We start from the raw sequence: 26,405 nt of genomic DNA, 5'->3' as shown, positions 1-26,405 counted from the left end.
GTGGACTGTAGCCGCGATGCTCCTCTGCAAATGGGATTCTCCAGGCAGGAATACTGGACTGGGTTCCTATGCCTTCCGCCAGGGGATCTTCCCAACTCAAGGATGGAACCCTTGTCTCCTGCATCGGCACCTGGACTCTTTACCATTGAGCCACCAGGAAAGCCCCAACCCTTAATTCATTTATTTATCTTTGGCTGCACGGGGTCTCTTGGCGGTGAGGGCTTTCTCTAGCTGCCGATACGTGGGCTTTTCGTTACGGTGGCTTCTCTTGTTGCAGAGTACAGGCTTCAGGTACACAGGCTTCAAAAGTTGTGTCACACGGGCCCTAGGGCACATGGGTTTCAGTAGTTGTGGAGCACTAGCTTAGTTGCTCCGAGGTATGTGAGATCTTTCTGAACCAGGGATCGAACCCATGTCCCCTGCATTAGCAGGTGGATTTTTAATCAAGAGACCACTGTGGAAGTCCCCATTAACCCTGTAAACATTAAAGTTTTCAGTTCAGTCAGTTCAGTTCAGTCGCTCAGTCGTGTCCGACTCTTTGCGACCCCATGAATGGCAGCACGCCAGGCCTCCCTGTCCATCACCAACTCCCGGAGTTCACTCAAACTCAGATCCATCGAGTCGGTGATGACATCCAGCCATCTCATCCTCTGTCGTCCACTTCTCCTCCTGCCCCCAATCCCTCCCAGCATCAGAGTCTTTTCCAATGAGTCAACTCTTTGCATGAGGTGTCAAAAGTACTGGAGTTTCGGCTTTAGCATCATTCCTTTCAAAGGACCCAGGGCTGATCTCCTTCAGAATGGACTGGCTGGATCTCCTTGCAGTCCAAGGGACTCTCAAGAGTCTTCTCCAACACCGCAGTTCAAAAGCATCAATTCTTCAGTGCTAAGCCTTCTTCACAGTCCAACTCTCACATCCATACATGACCACTAGAAAAACCATAGCCTTGACTAGATGGACCTTTGTTGGCAAAGTAATAATGTCTCTGCTTTTGAATATGCCATCTAGGTTGGTCATAACTTTCCTTCCAAGGAGTAAGTGTATTTTAATTTCTTGGCTGCAATCACCATCTGCCATGATTTTGGAGCCTCCAAAAATAAAGTCTGACCCTGTTTCCACTGTTTCCTCATCTATTTCCCATGAAGTGATGGGACCAGATGTCATGATCTTCGTTTTCTGAATGTTGAGCTTTAAGCCAACTTTTTCACTCTCTTCTTTCACTTTCATCAAGAGGCTCTTTAGTTCTTCTTCACTTTCTGCCATAAGGGCGGTATTACCTGCATATCTGAGGTTATTGATATTTCTCCCAGCAATCTTGATTCCAGCTTGTGCTTCTTCCAGCCCAGCGTTTCTCATGATGTACTTTGCATATAAATTAAATAAGCAGGGTGACAATAAACAGCCTTGACATACTCCTTTTCCTATTTGGAACCAGTCTGTTGTTCCATGTCCAGTTCTAACTGTTGCTTCCTGACCTGCATATAGGTTTCTCAAGAGGCAGGTCAGGCGGTCTGTTATTCCCATGTCTGTCAGAATTTTCCACAGTTGATTGTGATGCACACAGTCAAAGGCTTTGGCATAGTCAATAAAGCAGAAATAGATATTTTTCTGGAACTCTCTTGCTTTTTCCATGATCCAGCGGATGTTGGCAATTTGATCTCTGGTTCCTCTGCCTTTTCTAAAACCAGCTTGAACATCAGGAAGTTCACAGTTCACGTATTGCTAAAGCCTAGCTTGGAGAATTTCGAGCATTACTTTACTAGCATGTGAGATGAGTGCAATTGTGCGGTAGTTTGATCATTCTTTGGCATTGCCTTTCTTTGGGATTGGAATGAAAACTGACTTTTTCCAGTCCTGTGACCACTGCTGAGTTTTCCAAATTTGCTGGCATATTGAGTGCAGCACTTTCACAGCATCATCTTTCAGGATTTGAAACAGCTCCACGGGAATTCCATCACCTCCACTAGCTTTGTTCATAGTGATGCTTTCTAAGGCCCACTTGAGTTCACATTCCAGGATGTCTGGCTCTAGGTGAGTGATCACACCATCGTGATTATCTTAGTTGTGAAGATCTTTTTTGTGCAGTTCTTCTGTGTATTCTTGCCACCTCTTCTTAATATCTTCTGCTTCTGGTAGGTCCATAGCATTTCTGTCCTTTATTGAGCCCATCTTTGCATGAAATGTTCCCTTGGTATCTCTAATTTTCTTGAAGAGATCTCTAGTCTTTCCCATTCTATTGTTTTCCTCTATTTCTTTGCATTGATCACTGAGGAAGGCTTTCTTATCTCTTCTTGCTATTCTTTGGAACTCTGCATTCAGATGCTTATATCTTTTCTCCTTTGCTTTTTACTTCTCTTCTTTTCACAGCTATTTGTAAGCCCTCCCCAGACAGCCATTTTGCTTTTTTGCATTTCTTTTCCATGGGGATGGTCTTGATCCCTGTCTCCTGTACAATGTCACGAACCTCATTCCATAGTTCATCAGGCACTCTATCTATCAGATCTAGTCCCTTAAATCTATTTCTCACTTCCACTGTATAATCATAAGGGATTTGATTTAGGTCATACCTGAATGGTCTAGTAGTTTTCCCTACTTTCTTCAATTTAAGTCTGAATTTGGCCATAAGGATTTTATGATCTGAGCCACAGTCAGCTCCCAGTCTTGTTTTTTCATGACTGTATAGAGCTTCTCCATCTTTGGCTGCAAAGAATATAATCAATCTGATTTCGGTGTTGACCATCTGGTGATGTTCATGTATAGAGTCTTCTCTTGTGTTGTTGGAAGAGGGTGTTTGCTATGACCAGTGTGTTCTCTTGGCAGAACTCTATTAGCCTTTGCCCTGCTTCATTCTGCATTCCAAGGCCAAATTTGCCTGTTACTCCAGGTGTTTCTTGACTTCCTTTTGCATTCCAGTCCCCTATAATGAAAAGGACATCTTTTTTGGGTGTTAGTTCTAAAAGGTCTTGTAGGTCTTCATAGAACCATTCAACTTCAGCTTCTTCAGCATTACTGGTTGGGGCATAGACTTGGATTACTGTGATATTGAATGGTTTGCTTTGGAAATGAACAGAGATCATTCTGTCATTTTTGAGATTGCATCCAAATACTGCATTTTGGACTCTTTTGTTGACCATGATGGCTACTCCATTTCTTCTAAGGGATTCCTGCCCACAGTAGCAGATATAATGGTCATCCAACTTAAATTCACCCATTCCAGTCCATTTTAATCCGCTGCTTCCTAGAATGTTGACGTTCACTCTTGCCATCTCCTGTTTGACCACTTCCAATTTGCCTTGATTCATGGACCTAACATTTCAGGTTCCTAGGCAATATTGCTCTTTATACCATCGGACCTTGCTTCTATCACCAGTCACACCCACAACTGGATATTGTTTTTGCTTTGGCTCCATCCCTTCATTCTTTCTGGAGTTATTTCTCCACTGATCTGCAGTAACATATTGGGCATCTACCGAGGTGGGGAGTTCCTCTTTCAGTATCCTATCATTTTGCCTTTTCATACTGTTCATGGGATTCTCAAGGCAAGAATATTGAAGTTGTTTGCCATTCCCTTCTCCAGTGGACCACATTCTGTCAGACCGCTCCACTATGACCCACCCATCTTGGGTGGCCCCACATGGCATGGCTTTGTTTCATTGGGTTAGATAGGGCTGTGGTCCATGTGATTAGATTGATTAGTTTTCTGTGATTATGGTTTCAGTGTGTCTGCCCTTTGATGCCCTCTTGCAATACCTACCCTCTCACTTGGGTTTCTCTTACCTTGGACGTGGGGAGTCTCTTCACGGCTGCTCCAGCAAAGCACAGCCGCTGCTCTGCTTTGATCTTCAGCTTAAAGTTTTATCTGTCCCCAAACGCCATGTAGGAATATCTCCCATTGAAAATATAGAATATTTGAGATTCCAGGGTTTCATGAATGACAACAACATTTGTTTAATGTTAACAGTGAGGCAACATTTTATAAACTCACTTTGTTCTGTAAATTAAGGCCAGGGAATCTGAGTACCAATGGAAAATTCCAAGCAATTTGGTGTGTCCATTTTTCTGGAAAGGGGCTCTTTCATCAGCTGTTTAAAGGAAGTATTAAGACTTAGTGATAAACAGGGGGAACGTTGAAACCAGTTTTCCCGAATTTGAAGCCAAGCTTTACTGCTTCTTAGAAGTGTGACCTTGGTCAGCTTGTTTAACTTCTCTCTGCTTTTTGTTTTTTGTGCCTTTTTCTTCTAGGTTAGTTAAGTGAATCAGAGGGGGTGGAGAAGAGACAAGGAAATCTGCAACTGGTTGTGATCAATGAATTGTAAACAGCATTGCACTCTTGCCCTCTGATCAGCCAGCCTCTCTTTAGTTTGGTTTTCTCATCAGTAAACAAGGATGATGACAGACACTAGCTTGTAGAGATCCTTTAAAGATATACTTGATTATCATTTGTCCTACCCTCTAAGCCAAGGGTCCCCAAACTCTGGACTGAGGATCCGTACTCCCTGTCAGATCAGCGATGGCATTAGGTTAGAAATAATGTGTACAATAAATGTAATAAGCTTGAACCACCCTGACACCATCCCCTGCCCCCTGGGCCATGGAAAAATTGTTTTCCATGAAATTGGTGGTGGTTGTTGTTCAGTCGCTAAGTCATGTCCAACTCTTTGCAACACCATGGACTGCAACACGCCAGGTTCCCCTGTCCTTCACCATCTCCTGGAGTTTGCTCAAACTCATGTCTACTGAGTTGATGATATCATCCAACCATCTCATTTTATACAGCTGTCCTTTATTTTCAAATTCTCTCAAGTGTTGTTTCTTCCCACTAGTTTCTCTCTACAAAAATGGCCTTGACTTGGAACATACTTTCTCTTTAGAACTCAGCTTCTCCTTTGAAATCTTCCCCCAACACACTTGGGGTTCTGAGTTTCTTTGGTATACTACATGTGATTCTTTTTTTTTTTTTTCTGTTAAATTATTATTCTTAATCAGATTGTGAGTTCTTCCTCTTAAGAGAAATGTGGGGATGTGATGTAGCTTGTCTTTCTTGGCATTCCAAGCGTGTAGTCTAAAGTCTGACACATAGTGTGTGCTTAATAAATGTTTATTGTCAAAAAGTGACAATTAACAGGCATATATGTACTTCAGAGTTTCCCAGCACCTTCACACGATCCTACTACTAATCCGCACAACAACCTTGTAAAATAGTAATTATCACCACCCTATCATTTCCTATTTTATAAAGTGTAGTGTGTAGCCTGAGATGATCTTGCCCAAAGCCAGTTAACAGTAAAGCGTGACTAGTACCTGCTCTTCCAGATTTCAAGTACCAGCCTCTTGACATCATATTAATACATTTTGAAGTCAGCGCCGACTTCGTACCAGGATTTAAATTTGGGGAGACCACTGGTGGCCACACTTTCAGACGCTGGACTGAGATGCGCAAAACCTGAGGGTCACCTGGGATCCTGAACTACATCTCCCAGAAATCCTGGGGAGGGGGGTGGGGGGCGACAAAGCCTCATGTGAGTGGTTGAATCGGTCAGCCAATAGAGTCGCTAGGAGCTCCTATAGACCAATCGCGGGTCTGAAGGGGCGGTACCTCCCATCGCGAGGCTGGATTGCGCGCAGAATAACAGTATTCTGAGTTACCCAAACCCTCGGGGGACTGCGGGCCCTGGCCCCACGCCTCGGCCGCCACGTCGTCCGCTTTTCGGGTCCAGCCCGCGTCCTCCCGTCGACTCGGCCTCCGGTAGCGCTGGTTTAGCCTCCAGGCCTTTGCCGAGGACAGGCCAGGTGACCGAGAAAAAAGCACGTGTCTGAGCAGCGGTCTGGACCGGGGGCCCTCCTGTCAGCGCCGCGCGGCGCTCGTGCTCTGACGGAAGCCCCGCTGTCGGGTCTGGTTGCGGGGAGGCCCCTCAGTGTCCCTGGGACCCCTAACTTCTGTGAACTACTGGCCCGGCGCTGGCTGGCGTGGCTCTGGGCCGTCACGTGTGGAGGGTGCGTCCTTTCCGCCGCGTCCCCCGGCCCGAGGAGGAGAAAGACTCCGCAGCATGGCCCCCACGCTCCAGGACCTGACGCCATCTGGTAACGCAGCGACCCGCTCTCCGCGCTTCGGTGGTTTATTACCTCCTAATGTCTAGGGTGATTCAGTTACCTCCCGGAGACACCTGGTTAGCTTTCCCCGGGGGCAGGCGGCGCCTCTGAACTTGCGAACCCTGAGGTCCAGTGTTTTCTCGCTGCCTGCGTTCCTTCTCTCCCCGACCCATCCGGCTTCCTCCCCAGGTAGACAAACCATCAAATCCATAAAGCACGCCCCGACACGTGCCCTCGAAACATCTTCCGAGCGCCGGGGTAACGAAACTTTTCAGTTTGATGTACTGTATGGCGTCCGGGCCTTATAGAAGTTTTGCATGATTGAACGTGCTTATTCGATATGTTTATTGAGCATCTAAGCCAAAGAAGGTTCAGGTGCTGAGAAATAAGGAAGCCCAGAAAGCTATTTAAAACTGCATTGAACTTTTATTTTCCACTTCAAGGTTACAAGAGTAGTTCTGTCAATTCTAGTGTGTGTAAAACCACTCGTTAGAATAAATTAGTGGGTACTCAGTAGGTTGGGATAAGGGGTAATAATTCCAGGTGATTTTGATGTTGGTGACTCACATTAACAATGTGGAAAAAGAAAACTAATGCAAGAATTAAGTATATCAATATTTTCAGTTTTAAAATGAGCGCTAGGTCTTTAATGCCCTCCCTGATTGTAATTTGTGAACAAATACACCTATTAAAACTTGTGAGGTATGAAGTAGCAAATGAAGAAACGAGAATCAGTAACAAGGACATACAGTAGATGTGACAGATAAGGATCTTCAGCTCAAAAATTCCATAACTGAAATGTTTCAGAGGTGAGCTAGTGACTCTTTGATTCTAAGGTCCTAATAAATGGGACCATTAGAATTATTCATGAAACAGGTGGATATGTGACTAAGAAACATTTTATCACTGTTGCTCTAAAGTGAGACCTATATCTCCCACAGGGGTATCATTTACTTATTTGAACAGTATTTTTTACTGATGACTTCTAACCTTCCTTTTCCCATGTAATTTAAAAATGAAGTATGTGATTTCTCTTTTATCTGAATGTATCTGGAGCAAAAACCCCTGAAGATTTAGAATAGTTTACATAGTGATCTTTTTACAGCAGATGAAAGGAAAATTGTTAAGTGTTTGAATCTAGCTCAGCTTGCTGACCCAAGGCTCACCACCACAGCTGAACACCAGGTCAATAAAATTAAATCAAGTCTTGGGCCCCTGAAGGAGCTCTGAGCCAGACCCGTGGGCCTAGAAAAAACATCAGAATTATTCCTGCTTCTCTTTATGTGGGGAATCTGTATGTTGGGATGAAAATCAGTTTTAACTTCCTAAAAACCCTTACTTATTGATGTCCAGTGTTAGTGAAGCTCTTGAATGAATAAAACTGGGAATTCCTGAATCTCAGGGTTGGGCCTTAAGCCTGAGTGTCCATGACCTCAGGCCATGGTTGTGGGCTGGCAAATACTTCTTGTGAGAAAAGTTTTAACTATAGCGTGTAAAGATTGCTTAGTTTCATTGTTGCTTACTGCTGCTGCCAAGTCGCCTCAGTCGTGTCCGACTCTGTGCGACCCCATCAATGGCAGCCCACCAGGCTCCCCCGTCCCTGGGATTCTCCAGGCAAGAACACTGGAGTGGGTTGCCATTTCCTTCTCTAATGCATGAAAGTGAAAAGTGAAAGTGAAGTCGCTCAGTCGTGTCTGACTCTTAGCGACCCCATGGACTACAGCCCACTAGTACTATGTATTGGATTGGCCAAAATGTTCCTTCAGGTTTTTCTGTAAGATGTTATCTGGAACTCAGTTGATAAATGATCAATGAAAGAGTGAGTAAATGAGCCAGTGAATTGCTATTAGCCAGTTACATGTTTCTAATCCTTCCCGGTCTCATTGAAATCAAAGGGGAGATAGTATACTATTTCAGAAGTGGAATATTGTGCAAGCAAAGAGATGTCTACAAAATGTAGCAAGTTGGTGCAAACTAGAAGTTAGAGATTCAGAAATGAAGTGTCTTGCAAGGGACTTACAGGGTAGTAGTAAGATAGTCTTTAATATAGTCAAGTCAGGAAACTGCTGAGAAAAGTGTTGGGATCATTTGTTTATAATGCAGAATTATTTTCCTTGCTCTGTGTTTTCCCCAGTTAGAGCAGTGGATGTGGGAGTCCTAAGTAAATCAGAGCTACGTGGGATCATTTTGTCTACAGAGTAACTGTGTTCTTGACAGTAATTTATTACTTAAAATCATGTGTATTTGGGGTTTATTGGTTTGTGCTGTCATCTTGTCTTTAGAATGGTTCTTGTCTTAATCATTATTTAGGATGGTTCTTAAGGGTGATACTATCTGGCTTACCCACCTCAATATCTAATTGGTCCTTGAACCAGTTAATACCGTGTTTGTTTACTCTTTGAAGCATTTACTGTGAATCATGGTATCATTACTGGGAAATAAAACATTAATGGGTAGAAAAAAAGTCACCCAAGTAAAGTACATCGACTAGGTCCTCTCAAGCTGGGAAGAACATTGTGATCTCTTAGGCTCACTGGGCAAGAACATTCCTTGTGTCTTTCTCTTTGAGACTGTGTTATTTATATATATCATCCCAGATGGTACCTGCAATGCAGGAGATGCAGGAGACTCGGGTTCTATCCCTGGGTCAGGAAGATCCCCTGGAGAAGGGCATGGCAAGCTACTCCAGTGTTCTTGCCTGCAGAATCCTATGGACAGAGGAGCCTGGCAGGCTACAGTCCATAAAGTTGCAAAGAGTTGAACAGGACTAGAGCAACTGAGCCAGAGAAGGCGATGGCACCCCACGCCAGTACTCTTGCCTGGAAGATCCCATGGACGGAGGAGCCTGGTGGACTGCAGTCCATGGGGTCGCTAAGAGTCAGACACGACTGAGCGACTTCACTTTCACTTTTCACTTTCATGCATTGGAGAAGGAAATGGCAACCCACTCCAGTGTTAAGCCTGGTGGGCTGCCCTCTGTGGGGTCGCACAGAGTCAGACATGACTAAGGCGACTTAGCAGCAGCAGCAGAGCAACTGAGCACACACATATATATCTGAAACATAAAAATACTTCTCAGACAGTGTTGTAACTAGTCAGATAATTGAAGGACCTGCAAAGCTATATTTTTATGTTCAGCTGTCAAAGATGTTAGGGAGAGTCTTTGCTGTTTAGAACCTAACTAGGCAACCCACTCAGGTATTCTTGCCTGGAAAATCCCGTGGACAGAGGAGCCTGGCAGGCTACAGTCCACGGGGTCGCAAAGAGTCGGACATGACTAAGCGATTTCACTTCACTTCAGTTAGGAGTAAAATGTATAGAATGTTCTAGACCTAATGAACTGAATACAGATAAATACCAGTTTCTTATTTTTTTGTTGCTTATGTAACATTTCAATGTCTGCTCACCCTGTCAAGGGGAAGAATTGTTAAGGTGACTTACTGTCATAACAAGGTTCTGGAGGAGTGGTGGTAATTAGAAGCCAGTGAAAGCTAATCTCCTACTGGAAAACATTGGGGAACACTTAAAGATTAGAACAGTGAATGATTATACCAACACACGTGAGGAGGGTTTTTTAGTTTCTCTTACCTTAAATCCTATGTTATCCCCCAAACAATAAATAAGGGCATGGAAAAGGTAGAAGAAGCATTGGATTTTTAAGGACCTCAATTGCAGAGGAGTTTTGTATTCAACTGTTATAATTCCCACTCATAGTTGTTTTAATATGTGTTCCCTTTTACCTCTATTTTCTGTTCACAATTCTCTTGCTCCTGTTTCACATATTTCATCATATTTGTACATTTCCTTGTAGATGCTAGTCTATGTATTCATTTTTCATTTATATAAATAGAACCCCAGTAGTTAGCCATTTCTGACTTCCTTACTCAATCAGTAGAGCAATACAGGGGTAGATCTGGTTACCAGTCAGTAGTATTCCACACACGAGCATCCTGCACATTTGACTGCCATTTTCCAGGGTTGTCTCCAACTTGTGACTTCTCTAACATCCTCTGATGTGTTCTCTATGCCTCAGTGGAGCCTTTGTTTAGGAAATAACACTTAGGAGTGAGACTGTTGAGTTTTCCACATGCTTAATTTTACTGACGCCTGCTAGGTTGCTCTCCAGAATGACTGTATCTGTCTATGTTCCAAAAAGCAAGGGTTCTGATTTTCTTTGGTACTATCCAATCTTCTAATTACTGCCCATCCATTGCATATATATTGGTTTTGTCTTGTTTTAATTCATGGCTCCCTGATGGCTTATTGTTGGGGCATCTCTTCATATACTTGTTGAGTATTCAGTTTTTCCCTCCCTTGATTTGCCTGTTCACATCTTTTGCCCATTTTTCTGTTTAATTTCTTATTGATTTGTAGGAGCTCCTGGTATATTAGAGATTTTAGTCTCTTTCAGGTTTTTTTTTTTTTTTTTCCTTCCTCTGGCTATGCTGTGTGGTTTGCAGGATCTTAATTTCCTCACCAGGGATCGAACCCTGGGCCCCAGCAGTGAAAGCGCAGAGTCCTAACCACTGGACCTCCAGGGAAGTCCTGGTACCTGTCCGTCTGACATTGCAGAATCTTCCTTCAGTTGTTAATCTGTTTATTACATTTGTCAGTGGTCACTTTCATTTGACAGAAATCCTTTGTTTTTATATAATCAAATTTACTTAAAAAAAACATTATAGGTTGAGCTATTTAAGTCTTTAAATGTCTTGCCGTGTGCTAAGTGAGAAGATATTCTATATCTTACTTTCCTTATTTTACAGTATCTTATAGTATGTAATAATATTTGGTAGGCTAAGTAATCTCTTTCTACTTTCTTTAAGTTAATTCTTTCTGGGCTTTTGAAAGTGAAGTTGCTCATTCGTGTCCGACTCTTTGCAACCCCATGAACTGTAGCCTACCAGGCTCCTCTGTCCATGGGATTTTCCAGGCAATAGTACTGGAGTGGATTGCCATTTCCTTCTCCAGGGGATCTTCCCAACCCAGGGATTGAACCCGGGTCTCCCGCATTGTAGACAGACGCTTTACTGTCTGAGGCACCAGAGCTTTTAGTCTTCCACATAAATTACAGAGTAAGTTGGTCAAGCTTCTTATTTAAAAAATTATATGTTTTCTTTAGAGTTTTTAAAAATACCTTTTGTCTCTTATGTGTATGATAACTCTTAACAAGCTATCAGAATTTGTGTGAGGATGGGGTTTTATGGTAAATGGTGAACTATCTTAAAGATTGAACACAATTTATATTTCTGATTTGAAAAGTGAATACATTAGAGGCCTCTTGCAAAAATGCTTAGACCTTTTTTGAAAATAGGACAAGTGGGGACACACTCCATTGTCAGATTTGCAGTGAGCAGAGAAAGGCCAAACCAACTCTGATGAAGGATACCAGGGTGGGCGGAGGTAGGGCATTTCTTTTGTTGTTCTGTTAACTTTCCTTTCTTATTTCTGTCTCCTTAAACTCTTGTGTACTTGGTCAGTGGAGGAGATAGAAGTACAAAGACATGTAAATCATATGGTATTCACTGATCATTTTGGTTGGTGATGATGGTTTTAGTTGCTAAGTCGTGTCTGATTCTTGCGACCCCACGGACTGTAACCTGTCAGGATTCTCTGTCCATGGGATTTTTCAGGCAAGCATACTGGAGTGGGCTGCCATTTTCTTCTTCAGGGGATCTTCCTGACCCAGGGATTAAACCCCGGTCTCCTGCATTGCAGGTGGATTCTTGACCTACTGAGCTACCTTCCTGATAAACTACGACCATTTTGCTGATGCCAAAAGACATATTTCTTTGTAGAAAAACCTGTTGTTGTTTTTTTTTCCCCTCAAAGGTTTGAATACTTTATCTGTTTATTTTTTAAGACTTTTTTCCACTGTGGCCATTTTTGTTTTTTTAATTTATTTTTTAATTGGAGGAAGATTGTTTTGCAATGTTGTGTTGATTTCTGCCTTACAACAAGAATCAGCCATAATTATACATATATCGTCTCCCTCTTAAAGCCTCCCTCCTCTCCCCCTCCCCACCTCTCTAAGTCATCACAGAGCGCCAGGCTGGGCTCCTTGTGTTATAAAGCAACTTCTGTTTTACACTTTATTGTTGTTCAGTCTCCAAGTTGTGTCCAACTCTTTGCAACCCCATGGACTGTAGCATGCCCGGCCTCCCTGTCCCTCACCATCTCCCGCAATTTGCCCAAGTTTATGTCCGTTGAATTGGTGATCCTGTGTATATGTTGACGCTGCTTTCTCCATTCATCTCTTCTCTCCTTTTCCCACTGTGTCCACAAGCCCATTCTCTGATTCTGCATCTCGTTCCTTTCCTGCAGAGAGGTTCATCAATCCTATTTTTCTAGAGTCCATATATAAGTGTTAAAAATGATATTTGTTTTTTCTTTCTAACTTACTTTACTCTGTTTAAATAGGTTCTAGGTTCATCTGCCTCACTAGAACTGACTCAAATTCATTCTTTTTTATGGCTGAGAAATATTCCATTGTTATTTATGTACCACATCTTTGTTCATCTGTGGACGGACACCTAGGCTGATTCCATGTCCTGGCTATTGTAGATAGTGCAGCAGTGAACACTGGGGTGCATGTGGCTCTTAGAATTGTGGTTTTTCTCAGGGACTATGCACAGTAGTGGGATTGCTGGATCATACGGTAGTTTTATTCCTAGTTTTTGAAGGAATCTCCATCCTGTTCTCCATAGTGGCTGCATCAATTTACATTCCCACCAGCAGTGGAGGAGGGTTCCCTTTCCTCCACATCCTCTGTAATTTTTATTGTTTGTAGATTTTTTTTGATGACGGCCATTCTGACTGGTGTAAGGTGATACCTCATTGTAGTTTTGATTTACACTTTTCTAATAACTAATGATGTTGGGCATCTTTTCATGTGTTTATTGACCACCTGTATGTCTTCTTTGGAGAAATGCCTGTTCAGGTCTTTTGCTCATTTTTTGACCGGGCTGTTTGTTTTTCTGATATTATATTGAGCTGTATGAGCTGCTTATATATTTTGGAGATTAATCCTTGTCAGTTGTTTCGTTTGCAATTTTCTCCCATTCTGACGGTTGTCTTTTCATCTTGTTTATGGTTTCCTTTGCTGTGCAAAAGCTTTTAAGTTTAATTAGGCCCCATTTGTTTATTTTTGTTTTTATTTCCATTACTCTCAGAGGTGAATCAAAGAGGATCTTGCTTGCTGTGATGTATGTCCAGGAGTATACTGGCTGTGTTTTTCTCAAAGAGGTTTACAGTTTCTGGGCTTACATTTATTTAAGTCTTTAATCCATTTTGAGTTTATTTTTGTGCATGGTGTTAGGAAATGTGCTAGTTTTATTGGTTTACATGTAGCAGTCCAGTTTTCTCAGCACCGCTTATTGAAGGGGCTGTCTTTTCTCCATTGTATATTCTTTTATTCTTCCTCCTTTGTCAAAGACAAGGTGCCCACAGGTGCATGGGTTTACCTCTGGGCTTTTTATCTTACTCTGCTGGTCTATATTTCTGTACTTGTGCCAGTACCGTTACTGTCTGGATGTCTGTAGCTTTGTAGCATAGTGTGAAGTCAGGAAGGTTGATTCTTCCATCTCTCTTTTTCTTTCTCAAGATTGCTTTGGCTATTTGAGGTCTTTTGTGTTTCCATACAAATTGTGAAATTGTTCTAGTTCTGTGAAAAATACCATTGATAGTTGATAGAGATGTCATTGCATCTGTAGATTGTTTTGGGTGGTATGATTACTTTCACAGTATGGATTCTTCCAATCCAAGAACATGGTATATCTCTCCATCTGTCTTGTACCATCTTTGATTTCTTTCATTAGTGTCGTATAGTTTTCTGCATACAGGTCTTTTGCCTCTTTAGATAGGTTTATTCCTAGGTATTTTATTCTTTCTGTTGCATTTGTGAATGGGATTGTTTCCTTAATTTCAGATTTTTCATTGTTAGTGAATAGGAATGCAGAGATTTTTGTATATTAAGTTTAGATCCTGTGACTTCACTATTTTCATTGATTAATTCTAGTAATGTTCTGATGGCATCTTTAGGATTTTCTACGTATAATATTATGTCATCTGCAAACAGTGAGGGTTTTACCTCTTTATTTTCCTTCTGGATTCCTTTTATTTCTTTTTGTTCTCTGCCATGGCTCTGTTTTCCAAAACTGTGTTGAGTAATAGTGGCAAGAGTGGGCACCTCTTTTTGATGTGGACCCTTTCTAAAGTCCTCACTGAATCTGTTACAGCATTGTTTCTGTTTTGTGTTCTGTATCTTCGGTTCTGAGGCATGCGGGATCTCAGCTCCCCAGCCAGGCATCAAGCCTGTGCCTCCTTCACTGGAAGGCGAAGGCTTAACCACAGGACTGCCGGGGAGGCCCTGTGAAGGTCTTGGCTAGCCAGCAGGGACCATTGGGTAGCACGTGGAACCCTGCTCAGTGTTATGTGCCAGGGGAGGGAGGTTTGGGGGAGAACGCTCACATGTGTTTGTATGGCTGAGTCCCTTTGCTGTTCTGAAACTGCCACAACATTGTTAATTGGCTATACAGCATTACAAAATAAAATGTTTAAAGTTTTGGGGAAAAACATTTGATTGAAGTCTGCATGAGCTACTCCCTCCTCCAGCCCCTCCGCCACATCCACACCCAGTGTTCCCACCAGGTGGGTGACTCATCACACATGCCCTCATTTTAGGAAGGCTTGCAGCTACATTCTTTGGAAAAGAAAGGAATTCAGTTGAGCATGTAGGTTAAAGTTTTTCACCTTTCTTTTTATTCCCCATCTGAAAGGATCTCCATGTAAATGTTTTCGCTAATTATTGTGTTTGCTCTGCCACATTCAAGTTCATCTCTAAACCAGCAAACATGCCATTCCTGCCTCCTGCCCTAACATGAGCAGAACTGAGAGCTTCAGGCTTCCGTGATCCTTTTTCTTAACCCACTGGACTTGTAGAGTATAGAACCTTTAGAGTTTCGATCCTAGCTCTACTTTTCATTAGCTATGCAATAATAATGACATAATGGGAGTTGCTAACATTTGGGGGGTGATTATGCTAAGGTTATATGTCTCATGACTTCTATGATATGAGAGTTCCAGTTGTTAACAGCTGCAATGTGCCTTCAAAGGCATCATCTCGTTCCATTGTCACATGTCCTGTGATTCTGTCCAGAACCCCATAGCTACTTTTGAGAGCTGGGACTATAACCCAGATTTCTTGGCTTTTTTTGTCCTGTCCCCATTACTCTGTGCGACCCCATAGACGGCAGCCCACCAGGCTCCCCTGTCCCTGGGATTCTCCAGGCAAGAACACTGGAGTGGGTTGCCATTTCCTTCTCCAAGGCATAAAAGTGAAAAGTGAAAGTGAAGTCGCTCACTCGTGTCCGACTCTTAGAGACCCCATGGACTGCAGCCTACCAGGCCCCTCCATCCATGGGATTTTCCAGACAAGAGTACTGGAGTGGGGTACCATTTCCTTCTCCAAGGCATGAAAGTGAAAAGTGAAAGTGAAGTCGCTCACTCGTGTCCAACTCTTAGCTACCCCATGGACTGCAGCCACCAGGCTTCCCCGTCCCTGGGATTCTCCAGGCAAGAACACTGGAGTGGGTTGCCATTTCCTTCTCCAATGCATGAAAGTGAAAAGTGAAAGTGAAGCCGCTCAGTCGTGTCCGACTCATAGCGACCCCATGGACTGCAGCTTACTTAATCATATCAAATTCTGCGTGCTTCTTAGCTGAAGGACAGCCACATCATGGGGTGTCTAAATTAATGCCACCCCTGAATTGCTTTTGTTGACATTGATTGGAAATGACCAGACCACTGCCCGGTTGCCTACCAGTCTTTCTGTAATGCATGTCTCATTAAGCCCTGCCTTTTCTTCACACTTTCAGGAAGTGATTGTTTTCCTTTGGTACTTGAGGTACTACTGCTTAGATTTTTGAATCTTAACTTTGTTCCTTTTTCAGTTTTCTTACCTCTATTAGCTCAGTAAAAAAAATTAGCCAGTTTTGGAAAGGAATAGTAAACCCTGAAATAAACATAAGGCCCTTTGGGAAAGAAACCAGATACCGACAAATTGACTTTACAGGTTGCTAGAACAACCTTTCTGAAGCCTATTAAGGAGTAATTCAGTCAAAATAGCTCTGTAGCCACCATCCATCCCGTTTCTTTATAGAATACGTAAGACTCTGGACAGTAAGGTCTGGGTTTTAAATTTGCAACACTGCCAGTTTACAAATATTCATATGTTACTGGTTTGGGGTTTAAATGACCTCTTGTCATCTTTCCTCACTGTTTTGCTGTCTTGGTTTAGGAAATACTTACTGAACACTTACGTGCTGGATACTGTCCTTGGTGTTGCTAGGGATACAGATGAGTTGGCCTAATCCCAGTCTTCCTCCAAGAGGCTCAAAGAGCTTAGAGCCAGCTGCATTTTACTCCAGCTTTGCTCCCCTCTCAGGAAGCACAGAAGCGCATATTGACTAGAGAGGTGGGTGTCATTGTGCTTTGTTTTGAATAACTTGTAGTAACTTTGGTAGGCAGTAGGGAATTGTTGAGGGTTGGAAGCATTGGAAGCGTTGTTGAAGCATTGGAAGCAACTGGTTTAAACATGCTTTTTGGGAAGATGAATCTGGTGCGTAGGATGGATTGGAACACAGGGTGACCAGGTGTAGTCACCCTGGTGGTTGAGATGACACTTTGTATAACACTTGATTGTTTTTTTTTTTAACAAAGCATCTTTGTATCTGATCTCCTTTAACCCATAAGACAATTCCGTGAAGTTGGGGTGAGTAGGCATTCTCTTTCTTAGTTTTCATGGATTCAGACTGAAGCTCAGAGAGGACCTGTGATGGCTGGATGTGTAGTAATGTCTTGAGGAAAGGGTTGGCACTGGGGATGGAAGGTGGGCCCAATGTGGATGGCATTTTGGATGCCAGAGCTACAGGGCTTGAGATCTGAGTAGATGTTGATTATCAAGGAGAATGAGGAGTCACATAACACTGAGGTTGTCAGGTCAGTCTTCTGCAAAGGGTGATGCATTCATAAAAATAGAGAAATCAGACAGGGAATGTGGCAAGTTTGGTTTTGGATAGCAGATTGAGGGGCAGGCTGTAATAAGTGGACAGCTTGGAATCTGAGTCTTAGATTGGAGGCCATTGTTTTTGATAATTAGAAGGTCATGGTGACTTTAGGGAGTGATTTCAGTAGCGTGGTGGAGGAAGAAGCCACAGCCTGAAGGTAGGTTGAGGTAGAATTGCTGGAGGCGGGAAGGGGTAAACGGGAGGGAGAGTGGGAGGTGTGGGTGGAAGTGAGCACATGCTCTTCTTTAGATGCAGAGGGACCCTTTAGATGCAAGAGGATTTTGTGGTGTGTGTGTGGGGGGTGAATTTGAGGGGCTCCCCAAAGAAGACTCTTTTTACAGGATTAGATGAAATCATCTCTGAGTTAAAAGGATGAGAAGGATTTTGTGCTAAAGGCAAGCAGAGGTCTGGGACAGCAGGTATGGGATGTGTTGTTGAGGGAGCTGAGAAAAGGTGAACCAAAGAAGAGGCTCCAAGTTAGGAATTTGGATGATTCCAATCAGCATGGTTTTGTGGCTTTCCAGTAGTTCTTGGAGACCAGAAAATAGGGTTGGAAGGAGTAGGCATTAGGGCTTTTCAAGGCCGAGTAGCCTGTCATGAGTTCTGGTGGTAGTGGAAGAGACTGTCAGACTTAACAGTCTAAATGGCAGTTCGGAATTATTGATGGCTTTCAGCTGTGAAACCAAATCTTCTTATGTCTTATTCTGGGCACATGCACAGAACCAATGGGGAGGGAGTCCTGCAGACCTCCAGCAGCTGGCTGGGCTTGTAGCAGTTGGCTCTTTGCTGTCTGTTGTGCTCATCTTTGAAACAGGAATACCTACAGCCTACGTTCACCTTGGTGTAGTGCTATACCAGTGATTCTGTGCTGTGTGCAACCTCTTGTTTCATTAAGCATTGTTGTAACTTAATGAAAATATTTTGGGGCGGCGTTTTTCAAAGTCTGCAGAATTGTGAGAATATATCTATGAGCCCCATTTACTCCCTGTTGTGAATTATTGTAATTTAGTCTGCAATCCCTCTCCACACCTATTTTTCTCCTTTCATTTTGGAAACTAACATTTTCACTTTCTTTAAAGCAGGGATGGAGAAGACCCTGCAAGATGAGATTGAAGCTATCCTGCGGGAGAGGATTATGGTGCTTGATGGAGGTATGGGGACCATGATCCAGCGGCACAAGCTGAGTGAAGAAGACTTCCGAGGACAAGAATTTAAAGATCATGCCAGGGCCCTGAAAGGCAACAATGACATTTTAAGTATAACTCAGCCCAATGTCATTTACCAAATCCATAAGGTAAAGCTTCCTTGAGTTCTTACATTTTTATCTATCATTCTGCAAGTCCTTTGGTGTCCTGAGGGCAGACACTGTGCTGAGTACTCTGGGGGAGACAGAGAAAGGGGTGATTTATTCGGAAAGAGGTGGCTTATTCAGAAAGCAGGTTTCAGTTCAGTTTGGCCGCTCAGTCATCTTGGCGACCCCATGGACGGCAGCATGCCAGGCTTCCCTGTCTATCACCAACTCCTGGAGCTTGCTTAGACTCATGTCCATAGAGTCAGTGATGCCATCCAACCATCTCATCCTCTGTTGTCCCCTTCTCCTCCTGCCTTCAGTCTTTCCCAGCATCAGGGTCTTTTCCAGGGAGTCAGTTCTTCGCATCAGGTGGCCAAAGTATTGGAGCTTCAGCATCAGTCCGTCCAATGAATGTTCAGGCCTGATTTCCTTTGGGGCACCTAATACACTACAGCAGCCCCAGTGATGTGAAACTGAAAGGTAATTGTTATTCTCATTTTGTAGATTTGAAAACTGAGCATCTCAGAGGTTAAATAACTGGCGATACAGAGGATCACTGACTTGAATTCCCATGTTCTTTCATCTCATTTTTCTGTCTAGCTAGCCAACATAAAGAGATCAGAAGCAGGTAACTGGCTATTGCTAGACTTTTAAAAATAAACATAAAACTAAATTGTTTTATAGGTTATCATAGGAATTTTGTAGAACTATGGCTAAAAGAAATAAGAAGTTGAATTAATCTGTTTTCTTGGTCTGGATTCAATTTGAAGGACAAAGTGACTTTAATGAGAAAATTTTCTCTTTGGAGTAGGGCATTGTTATAGGTATTTCAGACTTCTTTTAAAAATTGCAGTATAACTGACAAATAACATTAGCTACAGGTGTACAACGTAATGATTAGATATTAGTATATGTTACAAAATGGTCACCACGGGAAGTCTAGGTAATATCTGTTACCATACATAGTTACAGTTTTTTTCTTGTGATGAAGATTTTTAAGATCTACCTTCTTAGCAACTTATAGTGGTATTAACTATAGTCTTCATGCTGTGCATTACATCCTCATGACTTTCTTTATAACTAGAAGCTTATACCTTTTGAGCCCCTCATCCCTTTCCCGCACTGTCCACTCCCCAGCTTCTGGCAACCACCTTTCTTCCTTTTTATAGCTCAGTTATATTCCATTACATATACATATGACGTTTCCTGTTTTCATTCGCCTGTCAGTAGACACTTGGTTTGTCTCCATGTGTTGACAACTGTAAGTAATGCTACAGTGAACATGGGTACATCTTTTTTAAAAAAACTTTCTCTAACTGGAGGTTAATTGCTTTACAGTGTTGTGTTGGTTTCTGCCACGCGTGAGCGTGAACCCGCCGTAGGTGTACTCACGTCCCCTCCTCCTTCGGCCTCCCTCCGGCCTCCCACCCCTTCAGCTGTCACGGAGTTCTGGGCTGAGCTGCCTGTGCTTGGCAGCAGATTCCCCCCGGCTGTGCCGCGTGTGGGAATGCGTATGTTTCAGTGCTGCTCTTTCAGCTCATCCTTCCCCTCCTCCTGCCGGGTCCGCAAGTCTGTCCCCTGTGCCTCCATCTCCATTCCTGCCCAGCAAATAGATTTATCAGCACCACTGTTTTAGATTCCATATGTATGCGTTAATATACGATATTTGTTTTTCTCTTTCTGACTGACTTCACTCTGTGTGACAGACTCTAGGTTCATCTGCCTCGCTAGAACGGACTCATTCATTGCTTTTTATGGCTGAATAATATTCCATTGTGTGTGTGTACCACATCTTCTTTATCCATCCATCTGTCGCTAGACATCTGGGCGACCTCCATGTCCTGGCTGTTGTTAATTGTGCTGCAGTGGACACTGGGATGTGTGTGTCTTCTAGAACTGTGGTTTTCTCAGGGTATATGTCCAGTAGTGGGATTGCTGGGTCATAGGTAGTTTTATTCCTAGTTTTTTAAGGAATCTCCATAGTGGCTGCATCAATTTACATTCGCACCAACTGTGCAAGAGATTCCCTTTTCTCCACATCCTCTCCAGCATTTGTTGTTTGTAGATTTTTATAATGGCCATTCTGACTATTGTGAGGTGATACCTCATTGTAGGTTTGGTTGCATTTTTCTTTTTTTTTTTTTTAATCTCTTTGTGGTTCCTTTTAATGTAATCTTGAAAAATTCAAATAGTGAAATCTACTAGTAGGCATTCCATAACCTATTATATAAACTCTAATTTTCAAAATTTTATCAGGTTTTTTTTTTTAATTTTTATTTTTACTTCATTTTGCTTTATAATACTGTATTGGTTTTGCCATACATTGACATGAATCAGCCACAGATATACATGAGTTCCCAATCCTGAACCTCCCACCCCCCTCCCACCTCCCATCCCATATCATCTCTGGATCATCCCCATGCACCAGCCCCAAGCATCCTGTATCCTGTATCAAACATAGACTGGCGATTCATTTCTTACATGATAGTATACATGTTTCAATGCCATTCTCCCAAATCATCCCACCCTCTCCCTCTCCCACAGAGTCCAAAAGTCCGTTCTATACATGTGTGTCTCTTTTGCTGTCTCTCATACAGGGTTATCATTACCATCTTCCTAAATTCCATATATATGTGTTAGTATACTGTATTGGTGTTTTTCTTTCTGGCTTGCTTCACTCTGTATAATAGGCTCCAGTTTCATCCACCTCATTAGAACTGATTCAGATACATTTTTCTAATAGTAAATGGTGTTGAGCATTTTTTTCATGTGCTTATTAGCCATCTGTATGTCTTCTTTGGAGAAATGTCCGTTCACGTCTTCTGCTCATTGTTTTGGTTGGGTTGTTTTTCTGATATTGAGCTGCATGAGCTGCTTGTATATTTTAGAGGTTAATCCTTTGTCAGTTGCTTTATTTGCAATTATTTTCTCCCATTCTGAGGGTTGTCTTTTCATCTTGTTTATGGTTTCCTTTGCTGTGCAGAAAAGCTTTTAAGTTTAATTAGTCCAGTTTGTTTATCTTTGTTCTTATTTTACTCTAGAAGGTGGGTGATAGAGGATCTTGCTGTGATACGTATCAAAGAGTGGTCTATCTGTGTTTTCTTCTAAGAGTTTTATAGTTTCTGGTCTTACATTTAAGTCCTTAATCCATTTTGAGCTTATTTTTGTGTGTTGTTAGGAAGTGTTCTAATTTCATTCTTTTACACCTAGCTGTCCAGTTTTCCCAGCACCACTTATTAAAGAGACTATCTTTTCTCCATTATATATTCTTTCCTCCTTTGTCAAAGATAAGGTACCTATAGGCGCATGGGCTTATCTCTGGGCTTTCTGAGAGAAGCAAGCAACCAAAGGAACCATAACCGATTCTGTGAGCCATTCAGTTTCACTGTACTGACTTTGTGTTCTTAGACATGCACGGCTTAATATTTGAAACAAGCATGCTACTGGCAGGATCAACAAGTATATTCTGTCTTTTTGAGTTAGTGGTTTTATTTGGATAATACCTAGAAAAAAAATTGCTGGGTCATATAGTAGTTCTATTTTTAATTTTTTGAGGAGTTACCATTCTATTTTCCATAGAGGTTGTGTAAACTGTACATTCCCTTTACATTCCTGCCAGAGTTCCCTTTTCTGTATCTCTTTACCAACACTTGTTATTTCTTGTCTTTTTGGTAAAAGCCATTCTGATAGGTGAGCTCTGATATTGTGCTTTTGATTTGCAGTAAGGATGCCGACTGTCTTTTCATGAGCCTGTTGGCCATCTGTATGTCTTCCTTGGAAAAATCTCTATCCTGGTCTCCTGCTCATTTTCCCTTTTTGGCCACGCCGTGCTGCATATGGAATCTCAGTTCCCTGACCAGGGATTGAACTGTACCCCCTGCAGTGGAAGTGTCGAGTCTTAGCCACTGGACTGCCAGGGAAGTCCTGTATTCTGCCCACTTTTTTTTTTTTTGAATTGGTTTGTTTGTATTTTTTTTTGTTAGTTACTGAATTGTATGAATTCTTCATTTTGGATATCCATATTAGATACATGATTTGCGGATATTTTCTCCAATTCAGTAGATTGCCTTTTCATTTTATTGCTTGTTTCTTTTGCTCTGTAGATGCTTTTTAGTTTGATGTAGTCCCACTTGTTTATTTTTGCTTTTGGCACCTTTCAAACTCTTCTTAAGGAAATCACTTAAACAAATGAATGATTAAATGATTCATTGAGGCTGGAAGGAACCTTCTCTTGGCTGGTCAAGACTTTGTTCTAGATAAGACGCAGAATAGTTTTCATTTGAAGAAAAACTAGCAATACCTTTCCTTTGTTCTAACAGAAATTGTCAGTACTAGAAGATTTAAAATTGGCTCTTGAATAGGTTGATTCTACAAGTTTTTCTGCTAGGCCTTCTAATATGTAGTCAAATTGCATTATAAAATTCCAGTACATTGTATATTGGGAATGCCATCATGGGTATGAATTGCTTGATACAGTTACAATTATTATGCATGCATGCTCAGTCATGTCCAACTCTTTGCGACCCCATGGACTGTAGCCTGCCAGGCCCCATGGGATTGTCCAGGCAAGAATACTGGAATGGGTTGCCATTTCTATCTCCAGGGATCTCCCCAATCCAGGGATTGAACCTGTGTCTCCTGCATCCCCTGCCTTGCAGGAGAATACTTTACACTGAGCCACCAGGGAAGCCCAATATGGATACAAACATCAGTTCTTATCATGCAGTTGGTGAAATCACCACCCTTCCCCAACCATTAGCTTCCTGAGGATACTAATTTATGCCTATTTTTCACTACTGAATTCCAACTGCTTAGAACAGTATCTTGCGCAAAGTAAGTCAGTAAATGTTTTTCAAGAGGGTGAATCTTTGTCTTCTTTGTTAGATAGGCAACTAGAAAGAACAGCAAGTTTCCCGGGATAGGGACATGAATCAAAACGGCAGTAAATATAGTAAGGTGTATCTGGCTATCCCATTTGTGTGGGATATTGATTTGCTGGAGTTCTCTGGATATAGAGATCATGTCGTGTTCATGGATGAGGAAGGAAAAAAGACTAGGTCTTTTCACACTTAGTTATTTCTAGTAGTATTACTGACCATAGAGCTGATCCCTTGATCCTTAATTTTAACAGAATGTCCAGGCTCTATACAAGCTGCAAGTCTCTGACACTAAGCTGTTCTGATTGTAATGTAGGTGCCTGACTTTCAGCTTCTGGTTGGGGAGGCATCCATTTCAAAGGCATCCTTGTCTATAAACACCCTACCAGCTGTATGAAACGGCTACTGCTGATTAACCGACTAGCAACCAGGCTTCTCCCACCATGAAGTTCCTCTTGGAGAAAGCCCTGGATAACCTAAATGAGTGACCCTACCTTTTCCTTCCTGAACCCTAATTCCTACTGTTAGGTTTTAAGTTCTTCAGTAAAGAGTGAACCCACAATATTCTAAGCATCTACCTTGATCCCAATGAAGGCAGAACCCTGGTCCTCTCATTTATTTCCCTCCAATCCCCAGCTACCTCACTGCGTGATCCACATAGTCAAAGGCTTTGGCCTAGTCAATAAAGCAGAAGTAGATGTTTTTCTGAAACTCTATTGCTTTTTCCACGATCCAGAGGATGTTGGCAATTTGATCTCTGGTTCCTCTGCCTTTTCTAAAACCAGCTTGAACATCAGGAAGTTCACGGTTCACGTATTACTGAAGCCTGGCTTGGAGAATTTTGAGCATTACTTTACTAGCATGTGAGATGAGTGCAATTGTGCAGTAGTTTGAGCATTCTTTGGCATTGCCTTTCTTTGGGATTGGAATGAAAACGGACCTTTTCCAGTCCTGTGGCCACTGCTGAGTTTTCCAAATTTGCTGGTATATTGAGTACAGCACTTTCACAGCATCATCTTTCAGGATTTAAAAGAGCTCAACTGGAATTCCATCACCTCCACTAGCTTTGCTCGTAGTGATGCTTTCTAAGGTCCACTTGACTTCACATTCCAGGATGTCTGGCTCTAGGTGAGTGATCACACCATCGTGATTATCTTGGTCGTGAAGATCTTTTCTGTACAGTTCTTTTGTGTATTCTTGCCACCTCTTCTTAATATCTCTGCTTCTGTTAGGTCCATACAATTTCTGTCCTTTATTGAGCCCATCTTTGCATGAAATGTTCCCTTGGTATCTCTAATTTTCTTGAAGAGATCTCTAGTCTTTCCCATTCTGTTCTTTTCCTCTATTTCCTTGCATTGATCGCTGAGGAAGGCTTTCTTATCTCTTCTTGCTATTCTTTGAAACTCTGCATTCAGATGCTTATATCTTTTCTTTTCTCCTTTGCTTTTCGCTTCTCTTCTTTTAACAGCTATTTGTAAGGCCTCCCCAGACAGCCATTTTGCTTTTCTGCATTTCTTGTCCATGGGGATGGTCTTGATCCCTGTCTCCTGTACAATGTCACGAACCTCATTCCATAGTTCATCAGGCACTCTATCTATCAGATCTAGGCCCTTAAATCTATTCCTCACTTCCACTGTATAATCATAAGGGATTTGATTTAGGTCATACCTGAATGGTCTAGTGGTTTTCCCTACTTTCTTCAATTTAAGTCTGAATTTGGCCATAAGGATTTTATGATCTGAGCCACAGTCAGCTCCCGGTCTTGTTTTTGCTGACTGTATAGAGCTTCTCCATCTTTGGCTGCAAAGAATATAATCAGTCTGATTTCGGTGTTGACCATCTGGTGATGTTCATGTATAGAGTCTTCTCTTATGTTGTTGGAAGAGGATGTTTGCTATGACCAGTGCGTTCTCTTGGCAGAACTCTATTAGCCTTTGCCCTGCTTCATTCCGCATTCCAAGGCCAAATTTGCCTGTTACTCCAGGTGTTTCTTGACTTCCTTTTGCATTCCAGTCCCCTATAATGAAAAGGACATCTTTTTTGGGTGTTAGTTCTAAAAGGTCTTGTAGATCTTCATAGAACAGTTCAACTTCAGCTTCTTCAGCATTACTGGTTAGGGCATAGACTTGGATTACCGTGATATTGTATGGTTTGCCTATGCCAAAGCCTTTGACTGTGTGGATCACAATAAACTGTGGAAAATTCTGAAAGAGATGGGAATACCAGACCGCCTGACCTGCCTCTTGAGAAATCTGTATGCAGGTCAGGAAGCAACAGTTAGAACTGGGCATGGAACAACAGACTGGTTCCAAATAAGAAAAGGAGTGCGTCAAGGCTGTATACTGTCACCCTGCTTATTTAACTTATATGCAGAGTACATCGTGAGAAGTGCTGGACTGGAAGAAACAGAAGCTGGAATCAAGATTGCCGGGAGAAATATCAATAACCTCAGATATGCAGATGACACCACCTTTATGGCAGAAAATGAAGAGGTACTCAAAAGCCTCTTGATGAAAGTGAAAGAGGAGAGTGAAAAAGTTGGCTTAAAGCTCAACATTCAGAAAACGAAGATCATGGCATCCGGTCCCATCACTTCATGGGAAATAGATGGGGAAACAGTGGAAACAGTGTCAGACTTTATTTTTTTGGGCTCCAAAATCACTGCAGATGGTGACTGCAGCTATGAAATTAAAAGACGCTTACTCCTTGGAAGGAAAGTTATGACCAACCTAGATAGCATATTGAAAAGCAGAGACATTACTTTGCCGACTAAGGTCCGTCTAGTCAAGGCTATGGTTTTTCCAGTGGTCATGTATGGATGTGAGAGTTGGACTGTGAAGAAGGCTGAGCGCCAAAGAATTGATGCTTTTGAAGTGTGGTGTTGGAGAAGACTCTTGAGAGTCCCTTGGACTGCCAGGAGATCCAACCAGTCCATTCTGAAGGAGATCGACCCTGGGATTTTTTTGGACGGAAGGATGCTAAAGCTGAAACTCCAGTACTTTGGCCACCTCATGCAAAGAGTTGACTCACTGGAAAAGACTGTGATGCTGGGAGGGATTGGGGGCAGGAGGAGAAGGGGACAAC

General features: G+C 42.3%; 1 protein-coding gene across 5 annotated transcripts in view; it reads left to right on the top strand.

Annotated features, from left to right (window-relative positions):
• MTR (5-methyltetrahydrofolate-homocysteine methyltransferase) overlaps nt 5,612-26,405 on the top strand; it is a 125,872-nt gene continuing 105,078 nt past the window's right edge. The window contains exons 1-3 of one of the 5 annotated variants that reach the window (XM_018042443.1): nt 5,972-6,081; nt 16,385-16,561; nt 18,236-18,447. In XM_018042443.1, the coding sequence (XP_017897932.1) occupies nt 18,238-18,447 (210 nt within the window). In that variant the 5' untranslated portion in view covers nt 5,972-6,081; nt 16,385-16,561; nt 18,236-18,237. Of the gene's footprint in view, nt 6,082-16,384; nt 16,562-16,801; nt 16,859-18,232; nt 18,448-26,405 lie in introns of those variants that run through there. The other 4 variants (XM_018042441.1, XM_018042444.1, XM_018042442.1 and 1 more) reach the window with 4 other exon arrangements.

The sequence above is a fragment of the Capra hircus genome, chromosome 28, assembly GCF_001704415.2.
Source record: "Capra hircus breed San Clemente chromosome 28, ASM170441v1, whole genome shotgun sequence".
NCBI classification, from domain to species: Eukaryota; Metazoa; Chordata; class Mammalia; order Artiodactyla; family Bovidae; genus Capra; species Capra hircus.
Note: the sequence above shows the minus strand (reverse complement) of the source record. Positions and strands in the feature narration are given on the sequence as shown.